The following is an 11,701-nucleotide window of genomic DNA, read 5'->3' as shown; positions in this document are numbered from 1 at the left end:
ATGAAAATATACTGCGATATCTCGAATATCGTGCTAACTGAATCATGAGGCGGCCCGTGTGCAGCACATTCAGTTGTAGAATACCGTAAACGAGAGATTCAGTTGAGTCTCTTGTGAAAACTTAATTGATTTCCAAATAAGTGTATTCTCAAGTACCACTTTGTTGTAAGTAATCCGGTGCATCTAGTTTCAAGGATGTCATCGGAGAATTTAATGCCTGTAAAACCAAATTACAAGGGGAAACCAAACAATGCTGGTTTTCCTGAAGGCTGTTAAGACCGGATTTAGTTACCTAAGCATTTAGGAAGGAGGAATGTAAAACGTTACTTGTAAATAGATTAATATGAATCGACTAATATAATGAAGTTTGAGAGTCGGAACCTTGTGACTTGTTTCGAGTTCACCATTTCAGAGTAAAAACAGTAGCGTTATCAAACGCACGGTATTGGACGACTTCTGTTCGTCAGACCTCGTATGTTCAGTTTCTAGAGTGTAACGGAACTAAAGTGGTTTTCTAACTGTATTGTAAATGTGGTCGGCAGTTGTTCAGACAACACGTGGATGCCGCAAGTGGTATGATCCCTTATTCCTTACAATTCTTGGTTTGAGAATTTCTCGCAAAGCTGGCTGTCCGGCTGGACTGCTTATGCGTCTACATGCACGCTTGCTTCTTCAGGGCACTATGTTCTAATTCTCCTTTTTCGCGGTGTTTTACATAGTGGATTGGAACTCATACGCACGAAAATTTTCGGAACTTTTGAAATGAAGTGATTGCTCACAGGGTTAAATCGGCTCACCGATAGACATTTCTGACCCTTCGGTTTTCTAAAAACCAGTTATGTAGAATGTTGCAATAACACACTTCGCTCAGTTAAGGCAATTTAAAGGGCTATTGCAAGGACACAGAATTGAAATTCAGTGCTCAAATAGGTTCATGTCAGAACCTTACCAGGAGGAAAACTTGTAGTCTTGAAGCATCTTGGCGGTAGCTAATCAAACTCTAGTTTCAACGACTACCGTTACATTCGTCACATACCTAAGCACACCAACTGTGTTCGATGTCGCTTATATTTGTTCCAACATCAAAGCATAAGGTGCGGTGAGACGTAGCAAGTTGCCTGCTGGCTGGAAAATAATGTGACGCCTCCGTTGCCGAAGTAATGAGTAGATTTGGCTGGTGAACTTATCGCGAATGTGTTCAAGTAGGTTTTCACTGCACGAACAGAAACAATAGAGTGAGTACCGGATACAGGGATCCTGAGACTACACTGATGAAAGATTTTCCCTTGCTTGACTGGGTACGTTACCCTAAATTTTGCTTAGAATTTCATCAACCTGCGGCCGGTTTCACTGTCTTTGTGACTCTTTAAACTACCGTATGAGTAGTGTTTTCTGCCAAGAAGATATTCTGCGATATTGCCAATATCTTACTAACCCAAACATGAGGCAGCCATCAAACGGGATTTTCGGTTGAAACATGTTAAAATCGAGGTATTCAGTTGAGATTTAGGTGAGCCTTGCTTTAACATACCCTCAAATGGGGTGTTTTATTATCCGTTGTTGTTCTAATAATGAGTTCAACAGCAAAATATTCCGTTCGCTCTGGCTATGACTACTTCAGTGCATCTAACGATGACTGCTTCAGCGCTTTTCACTTCCAGTCCATCGATTGTCTTGGAGAATATTGACAGAACGCGTCGCTAAAATGTCTTGTTTGAAGATTTCAAGCCTTATCCAACCAATTTTATCAAAAACAGCTTGACCGACGGAGCTCAGTTTGGAATGTTTGCAATGTCCGAAATTCGTTTCCTGCATAATTATAGCTTGAACTCCGGACATCGGAAATACGAGGCAAGCTTGTCAACACTACACCACTAGAGGGTGCTGGATAATTACCCGCTCTTGATAACTAGAGTTTTTTATGGCCAATGAAAGGAGGACGGCTTTCGCTGTGGATTTGTTCGTTAGAAAATGCCAACTGAACAGTTACAGACTATTGGACAGGCAAGCAAAACTCTCATATGCATCTTGTCTACAAAACTGAATATTCCTCTTCTCCTTGAACGCGTCTTCCTGAATTTTCTTGGATATTCATTGACCGTTACGCAATTGCAAGCAAATGCTGCAGAGCGACTCAACAAATTCCGTATAAGATCTCACTTTTCAAGAGATGCAAATCGGATGTACGAGAAAACATACTACTCGCATGCCCCTATCAGTAGTATCACCGTTACACCAGTGAAAGTAAGTCTACCCGTTCTTGACTGGACGGTTCGTAAACAAATCTAACACTGGGAATACAAATCACGCTTCAAAGAAGATCTTTATGGATTGGGAATCATCAACTACACACAGCAAGCTCTGTGGCGAATATTCGGATCCATGAAGGTGATCAACCAAGCGAATGATTAGCTGTGGTTCTGAGTTACCTGTTTGGTGACCCCTGTTTACATTGAGAAGGGTTTGGTTTGTTTTTGCCCCGTGGCAAAATTGTACGAATTTTAACTGAACGAATTCCTCAAACACTGTACGGTTTGAGCAGCTGTGTGGCTGATGGCGACGCGCCAAGCACGTTTCATAGGCAGGTAGGTCTGAATGCCAACTCCGAAATCAGATGCGCATTTTTGACTAGTATGACCGATGAAATTGGACTCCTTTAGTAGCATCAAGTGAAAATTCTCAAAAACATTGCGCTCAAAGACAAAAAGCCAGTGGTTTGCTTGCCAATCTAGGTGTGGTACGGACCATGTTTCGGTGAAACACGATTTGGAGGCGCACGCAGGTATGAGCTATCATATTGTGGTTTCTCGTGACCAATCACGCAAATCATCCATGCGCATCGGACTGGCACATCATTCACTGAGACCAAGTGTTGTTACAAAACCGAAGCACACAATGATGACCTGCTCAGCTGAATTTATAATGGCATAGGTGTTGTACAAAACGGACTTTCTACTTTACCGTTGCAATGTGCACGTTGGTGTGAAAATACGGACTATCGACAAGTGGACACATTTCGCTCGATGTATCGAACGCACTGGAGTTCCGCGGCTTCCCCCAGCAAACATTCACAGGATTTTGAGTGGAATCATGTTGGGACGAAAGCTCAGAATATTCCTCCGCAGCGCGCCTCATCCGTAAAATCAACTAATCAAGAGACGACATCGAAGATTGGCGGCTACTCTTACAATGGGTAAGTCTCTGAGACCGATGCACGTGTAGATTACCGTAAGGAATATCTAGGCCTCTAAAAGCGGTTGATGCTAGACGGATTAGCAGTTATGACATTATCAGGTACGAAACTATGAGTTACGCAAAGATACCTGTTTTTCCGCTTTGAATTTCAGACCACGTAATAAGTGTAAATGATAAGAGGAACGTAACGGCCGAGCGAGTGATACAGTTCGTTGGTAGCTCCCTTATCAAAAAACGGGCTAGGGCATTCACGAAACGGAGATAATCCATTGATCATTCAAATAAATCGGTCATTTGAAGAGATATTTCGTCGAGAGGTCTTTGTTTCGCAGAGATTATGACAGCTTTATCTGCAATCCATCATCTGCTATGCAACCAAACCTCCCAGAGACCCGATGCTCTCTTTGGATATTGCGATATAGGCCACACTGTGACAAGCCACACGTTTCTTATTAGTGTTCTAGTCACGTACGTGATAAGGCTGGATTAACTCAGTTTCTGAGCCAAAACTTTTGATCGTTCGATTTGTGGAAAAGTCGGTTTTGTATTTTTCTGAGCTTCAAATTTCCGGTTGAAACAAAACGTTTTTGCGTCTCTTGATGTCCAATTTGTGAACAAATGGCTAAAAAGAAACATTGAGTTTTGCGTGTTTTCCATATTTTTCTACCCATAAGTCATCTGATTGGTAGTTTAACGGACACAGTGCCCTGAGAGACTCCGAACGCATCATAGTGTTGGTCTGATTGATGTCTTCTGAAACTGTGTGCAAATACATGACATCGTTAAAGGGGAGAATTTGCAGGCGGGCCACCGGATGAGACGTTTGTTCGTTATACACGCTAAATAGTATTGGATAAGGCGTCCGTGATACAAGGCGGAATCGTCTCCTCTTTCTGTGGCTCCTATTGGCGTTATTCGACATTTGCGAAATGAATTCAGTATTACAAGTCACGTGAGCTTTTCTCTCAAGAGATATTCACACGAGATGGCAATAAGCACGTGAACACGTCGTATGATTAAGAAGTGAGTGTTACTGTATCTTAACAGCAAGCCAGTAAGGGCTACTGCCGATAAGTCACTGTTGGCTGAATATTGCGTTGTTAAACTACCGACCAGGAGCTTACGGGTTCGAGTCTTTCTGTGGACTAGTGAGATGCGCATTGCTGATGACTTCCAGCAAGAATTAAATATGTATTGTCTGAAGGATGAAGGTCTGACCGAAACTTTGTTTTTTTTTCAGAAAGTAGTTTACAGGGAGACAGAGGAGTTACTTGCTTCAAGTAAATCTTTCTCATGCTGTTGGGGATTACCTACACCTTAAATATTATTTTGTTTAAGACGAGCCTTACAACAAAAAGTGGTTGAGTGAAGCTGGTTGCTCGCGTAATGTCAAGAATCGTTCGAGCCACCGTTTTATATTCCTTATAGACCCTTCCAAAATTCGGGATGACTTTCACAATCCAGGCGCCCTCTTCATTGGAAGACAGTTCGACCTCTCAACTTATAATTTTTCCTTGTGAGACGCTTCAAAGTAAAGGTCAAAACCTTCCACAGTTTGAAGACTTGAAATTTTTACATCTTAGCATACAAGGTGCGCCTACGGTTCCCACACTGAAATGCATCAAAACCACTCTCTGACATTTCAGTTTAGCTAAGTGACTTTTTCTCATTGTGACTTGCATTACTACCTCTGTGTTTCTGTCGGGTTTCCGTCCATATACCCTGGAATTAAGCCAAATTCTGTCGAAGTCATCTTTACCTAGCATGGATAGGCAGGCTAGTTTTAAACTCGAAATAAAATTTCGACGTGATACTGATTGTTCCCCACTAAATGGCCTTTGCAGGGAGGTGCTCGGGATTGCTGCGACCTATAGTTAATAAGTTGAAACTAATGAGTTCCACTGTTTCTAATCTGCCTACGCTGGTCCTTCATGGATAAGACCGAAATTCATTGAACGAATTGCGTATACACTCAATGACTTTCGGTCAAGTTTTCGTTACAACGGAGACTCATGGAGAAGCCATCAAATGAGGAACCACTTAATAAACGACTGCGTGATGTGAATCCTGTGACTGAGGCACGAGTGGGGCTATATACTGTCTAATTGGGGGTACATGATCAGCCGCCCGTGACCGAATGTTCATTGTTGAAACTACTTACCGGGAGGTTGCGTGTACGAGACCGCCCCTGGAAGTTCGACCGAGGTTATATACTGTCTAATTGGGGGTACATGATCTGCCGCCCGTGACCGAATGTTGATTGTTGAAACTACTGGCCGGGAGGTTGCGTGTTCGAGACCGCCCCTGGAAGTTCGACCGAGTCGCAACGTTGATGATTCCCAATGACAACGGAGGGGTTGTACAGTGCATCTCGGCTTTTCAGCGTAAAGTGCTTCTAATCTCACACAGAAAGTTATCGAATTGCCGTTTAAGCTTTTAGTTACTTACTTCTCTTGATAACCCTCTCCGGTTGGCATGTGAAAATCAGCAGCAAGTTCCAGGTGGATTTCAGGAGAGACGGGAAGAAGGCAGACTACTTTTCCACTTATATACTGGGCCAGAAAGCTCAAGTTTTGGTTATCGGAAAAAACGCCAGTGCTCAAACAATTACGTGCGGGAGACTGCGCCTATAATTTGAAAATTTGATGTTTTAGAGTTGGGTTGATGACAACCGACCGTTATGTGAATAGGGATGGTTCAGTCATGTACTCCTGAAGGGAGTAACACATCTCAAGATGGTGACAAACTAATCGCAACACCACTAAAGGCTTCACATGTCCGCCATTTTCTCTGGAAAGCTGAGAAATCTCTGTTTTATTTCCACAGAAGTTTAGCACGCCCCGGCTTCTGCCTCGGCTTCATCTTTCAAAATTCTGCTAATCTATGATCGAAATCAAAACACACTTTGCTTGAATGTGATTTTTCTGGTGACAGTATCGTAGTCATCCGTGTAGCATTCTCCGTTTACCTCCGAATCTGCTACCCTACTATGACCGAAATTACGCTAGATTAGACACGAGGTACAAAACTACAACACGCCCGGCAATAGCTATGAAGCTTGAGCGCAATGCGCTGAACAACCTAGGAACATCCGGCTAGTGGTGTTGAATTCCAATGGATTGAGCAATTCTGCGTTTACTTGATGATTTGATTCGGTTGCACCACCCTTACCAGCTCAGACGAGCGTTTCCTCTACCGGTTGCTTTGCAATGCCTTGTTTGCTCCTCCGACTGGAAGTTGCCTTTAATTGGGCAACACCGAACCTAGAAACACCATGAGGAAATTGTGTTGATGTATGCCGCTGGTCGGGCCGCATCAGTGACCGAAGGTGCTCATGGGCTCAGGCAGCCACTGGCGTCTTTCTCAAGTGACGATCCACTTGTTTCGCCTCACTTTATTTGACCTCTGGATTTTAAATCCCGTTTACATCTTATACTGCATGCTGCGTACTATGACAGCTGATGAACTGTACTTGGTCAGCCGAGTGGCCCAGCACTATTTGGATTATGGTGAGCCAGAATGGGCGTTCTATGAAGTAAAGTTCTAACCAAATTAAAAATGTCTCAGATAGTGATTATGTCGACAAATCGGTTGATCGAATTAGTTGATTATCAAGTGATTAGTTTGCCAAGTTTGACTACTGGCTTACTACTTAGATGATATCATATGTTCGCACACAGCTCCCCAGAGAGACCGACAACCAACCCTGGTGGTGGATCAGAAACTCGATTAAAATGAATCGGTCAGAGTTATTAAGGAGACATCAAGATTAATCAGCAAACGGTTTAAAACATAATGACAAATCAACCGGGCCTCCGAACATAGACGACTTCTTAAGCATGGTCTAACATATGTGGCAAGCACACCAACAGTATAGGAACGCACACTAGTTTAGATGTGTGGTCGGAATATGTGACCACGATTGCTTGATTTCAATAATCCGTTACACCCAGTTGAGCACAGAACACCTTTCAAACGCATAAATGTCAGCTGCGCCTTGTTTACATAAGACTGTGTTTTGTCCTTCCAGAGGCTGGCTGGTCAGAATAGCTACTGTGTAGTCCGGCTGCAGCGTACCTTCAATCGATAGTGTCTGCGTGATCAAATTTTGTGTGCGCACGCACTCACATGTAGACTTGATAGGATCACAACTGTATGCCACCAGTCAGTCGTTCATCGAAGTCAGCTCGATCGATAGAGAATTTATGATTCACCGTGTTCATGGTATGCGAGTGGGGACCGATCGATCAGACTGCTTATTCAGAAAACTACTGGTGAAAAACCAGTGTTTGCTAGTTTCGTTAGTGAAAATCTGGTATTGTGAATGAGTGGAATGTTGGTAACCAACTTTTGTTGACGACCTCAGGTCATCTTGAATAAATTTTAGCAAAGTTCGGTGTAAAATTAGTCAATGGGTTGACACTTGGATTCACATTCCTCCCGGTTAAAATACCAACCACGGTAATGTGTCTTCTCCGCAGGTGTAAAAAGGCTGATTAATGCATTCGCAACCAGGAGAAAGACGGAGTTTCTGGCGAGCTTCGCACTCCAGCTTCATCCTACAGTAGTGGTGGTCAACTTTGTGGAACACATTCTCCAGAACAGACTCCATTCAAAGGGACCGGTCGACCAGTGCAAATTGGGATAGCGGGCTAGTGTCTTGTGAACCAAAAGCCACAATTTTATGACTGGAAGGTGACGGATATACTGATGTGTGATGTACTCACTCGAAAATAATCAACTTCATGAGTTTCTGTCGGCTCAAATGGTTGCCTAAGCAATTTAAACATCATCGCTCTGCTGTATGCCGAAAATTGCCTGCGAATTACCAGAAACGTCTCGCAGGTAGCATTTTAGAACGTCTAGACCATTTGTAACCGTCCTCACGGCACGTGGTATTCTACAGTACGCCTCAACAAGACACGCTTCTGGAAATATTAATAGGTGTCTCGACAAGATGTTTGTCCCCTTAAAATGAAGAAGAATTGTGAAATAGCTCCTATATCTTCCGTACGGCAACTAGTCCAGTGTACTTGGAGGTCTCCAGTGCCAGACCGAGTGGTGTGGTGGAGTCAGATATCCGAACCGCAGCAAGTGATCAGACGGCTTTTAATTTATGGAACTTAGACACATTGATGTGAAAGCACGATGTTCCTGCTGGTTTTTGTCGTTTTGGACCTGTCCGCTTGACCCACCGGGTGACCTATGTCCAGGATGGCCGGACTCCAATGAGACCTAAAAATAAGGGTCATTGCATCGTGAAAATATGCTGTAATTCTACAAAAATAACTATGAATAGCCAGAGAAGTGATGAGCTTTTGTGTGCTGCTCTATCTCATTGTTCAGCTTTTGTAGCTTTCGTGATAAAGCAAACGTAGTTACATCCACGACAACTGGTGACGTAAGTGCACGATATTCCGAAAATCCACATTTATACTAAGAACATGAACATGTTTTCGGCAAGGTCTTTTCAAGTCATACAGTTGCTAAGGTTGAGAGTGCACCAGCTATCATATTTGAACGGGCATGGTGTATAAATGCGGAACAGGAAGTCACGAGAGGCGGCTTTGGCTGCCTATCAAGGAACACCTAGTTCAGGTCACCAGTAGGGTGATTTCAGCTCGTCGGCGCGAGTAGAGTTGTGGGTGTGTTCATTACAGGGTGTATGCGTGAAGGGAGTTGAGTGGTACCATGGCAAGCATAACACAGAAACAAAGTGTTTTTGCCGATCGGCTCGTGATGTTGTATGGAGATAGCTCCATGCACTGCTATTGTGCGTTGCTGTACTGATCTGGATTGATTAGCTGGCGCTTTGTAAACAATTCGGAAGCTCTGGCTGGGTATCACGTTGTGCATGATTTAGGAAATATTGACTGTTGTGTAATGAGATAAACGGCAAAGCACACTCTCCTTGTGATATCTCATCCTGGAGTTAACTCCACATATTCAGGATCCACAGTGCCTGCCATGTGCTTAGAAGTTTAAAAGGCTTTAAATGGATTCAAACCGCTTACTTTTAGATGTAATCCCCCGTAATTTTAAGTTTTTAAAGAACCTCCATCCCAGCAGATCCCAGACGAAATGAACAGTTTTGACAAGCTCGCATTTTCCAAACCTAGTAATTTGACGTTCCTTGTGGTAAGAAAGCTCAACTCAAAATTTTATCAGCCAACACGACCTAAGGTCAGACCGACGCGCTATTATCTGGCAAAGTCATTTGACCCTAGTGATACGGGTTTGAGAAACAACCCTCTAGCCAGTCAACGGGACTATTCACTGGAAGTGAACTCGGGCTTCTATTGCATTGTTACCCAATACTGAGGAAGAAAAAGTTCGGCGAGTTGGAACAAACAAAGACCGACAGTCCCACTGTACCTCAAAACAAATCAGCTAGTACGGGCCACTCTCGAGCGAGCATGCTTGAAAAATCAGTACACCCTGTGAAAAATAGCGAACAATGCAGCCAAAATAAAATAGAACCTTAACAACTTATGGATGAAACACCTATTTTCTGGGGGTAGGACGTCTCGCGGATGGTAATGTATCTTCCCGGAATTGGAAAGGAACATCAAAATATGGGCTTCACAATTTGGAATATGACGCTAGAAATCACGGATTGTTCGAGAAGTTCCGTTCCGTTTCATTACAGAATTCAGTAAATGAGCTCAGCTGTTTGTGAAATCCATGTGGTGAATAGAAACGAGTTTCCAACCACATCTGCTAGATTGTGACTTCGTTCTAGGCTCAACCTCTTCAAAGTTGGCTGCAATGCAGATACTCCTGAATGCGGTATCAATTCAGTGAGCGTACTTTAATTAAGATCTTAGTCGACACTAACTCGCAGCTGACTAACCATTCAGCATACCCTGGTAAAAATCTGTTTAATTCTGATAAAGTTCATCGCATTGAGGTTGTCAGCTATCAGGGGGTTAACTTAAAGAAGAACGAAAACATAGAGTATACACTCACTTGCCCACCAATTCGGTTTTGAAGATAGACTGACCCGGAACTGGGTCAGCATTTGCTGTTTTTCAGCAAATGTGTGTGCTTCGCTAATTTCGTGCAATTTTGGTTCGCGGATGGCGCCTACTTGATGAGCCACAAGGAGTAGTACATTACGTCTGTCAACAAAATTCCTCCGTTTACTGTACGCTTCTGTATCATTGACCTACAACATGAAACAGCCGTATTAACCCCGGACCAGAAATCAACGCGAGTATTCTAACACCTACTCCGGCATCTCGTAACCCTCAGCTGAACTGAAAGTGCGACGTACAAGGCTGGTACAAGATCATCGTGAGCCTCTGCTCTTGTTTCAATGCTGGGAAATAACGGAAGTTGATGGTCAAAAACTCACTCACAAAGGGATGTCCGGTATTGAAAAGTACAAGCCCTCAGGTATTGTAAGATGGGAAGCCAATTAGCATCATTAATTATGACAGAATGTAAACAGCGCCGAGTCATCCTGATTGCGTTGAGAGACTGCAGCATTTTCCTAGACTGGCGGGCAGATAAGGAATTGGGAGATTCTGCTCAAACCTAGCCATAAAGATGGCGGTAAGGGATTTGATCACTATAAATAAGCTTCTCGTGGCTGAACTACTTGACTATCGTTGCCATTGTTCAACAATACAGCTCTGTCTCCTTGGTGTTCCATAATTTTGGGTCCTCGAGAGAGAGGACATTCAACAGCGGTAAACCTCTGAGGAGATTCTGTGGAGGTGAACTAAACTGCAAACTTACCTTGATTAACACACATGATTTTGCTGCCTCTTGCCAACTACTCTACCCATGTCCTTCTAAAATTTCACTTAGGTTGATCCAACTGTACCTGTTTTTGGCGTCTTCACCCAGTTTACATGTGAGTATCCGTGTCGGAATTTCGAAATACCGTGACATACAAATTACTCACTCCCATTTTGGCTTCCATATCAGGTGAAAGTTGGAGAATACGCCTCCAGAAAAATCGCGTGCTAAACCCCTACCTCATGGTATGGTCGTGCACGTGACTTACATGAGATCTGCCTCGTAAAGGAATGCATATTCACGCAAAATTCATTGTGTCGAGGCGATTATTCAAAGCTGAGCAAAGGATGAAAAGCCTGGAAATTCACGTGATCAGTAAACTTCGTGAGGGCTGATTGCCAGTACAAATGCAATGCTGCGGGTGTCCAGCATTTTGAATGAAGCGTATGGACTAAGCCGTGACAAGCATCTGGATAAGGGTCGCTAGCTCGTGAAACATAAGTCATCGCACTAATCGTATCCAGCAAGTTTTGTGGTTCTTGGTCGATTTTCATAGCAAATCAACAGGTGTGGCGCTGGGAGATCGAACTAACTCCTAGCTGAATCATTCGTCTCTAATATCCTTCAAACGAGTGTGCTATACAGAGACCGTTTCAAGCTTCATGACATTCGAGATATCGCAATGTATTCTCTCATTGCTGAAATCTCCGGGACAACCTGCTGTCACCTTCGCTGTTCTTGGAGATCGTTACGCAAAAAA

At 43.4% G+C, this 11,701-nt stretch overlaps 2 protein-coding genes across 2 annotated transcripts in view; one reads left to right on the top strand and one right to left on the bottom strand.

Annotated features, from left to right (window-relative positions):
• T265_14487 (hypothetical protein) overlaps positions 1 to 1,892 on the top strand; it is a gene marked incomplete at both ends in the record, with an annotated part of 11,297 nt that extends 9,405 nt beyond the window's left edge. The window contains one exon of the mRNA XM_009173861.1: positions 1,824 to 1,892. Coding sequence (XP_009172125.1) covers positions 1,824 to 1,892 — 69 coding nt within the window. The remainder of the gene's footprint in view (positions 1 to 1,823) is intronic.
• Positions 1 to 9,051, bottom strand: part of T265_14486 (hypothetical protein) — a gene marked incomplete at both ends in the record, with an annotated part of 9,869 nt that extends 818 nt beyond the window's left edge. Inside the window, 2 exons of the mRNA XM_009173860.1 lie at positions 5,644 to 5,822; positions 8,854 to 9,051. Coding sequence (XP_009172124.1) covers positions 5,644 to 5,822; positions 8,854 to 9,051 — 377 coding nt within the window. The remainder of the gene's footprint in view (positions 1 to 5,643; positions 5,823 to 8,853) is intronic.
• Positions 9,052 to 11,701: the final 2,650 nt, after the last annotated feature.

The sequence above is a fragment of the Opisthorchis viverrini genome (assembly GCF_000715545.1).
Source record: "Opisthorchis viverrini unplaced genomic scaffold opera_v5_203, whole genome shotgun sequence".
In the NCBI taxonomy this organism is placed as follows: Eukaryota; Metazoa; Platyhelminthes; class Trematoda; order Opisthorchiida; family Opisthorchiidae; genus Opisthorchis; species Opisthorchis viverrini.
The sequence above is the reverse complement of the archived record's forward strand: the minus strand, read 5'-3'. Positions and strand labels throughout refer to the sequence as shown.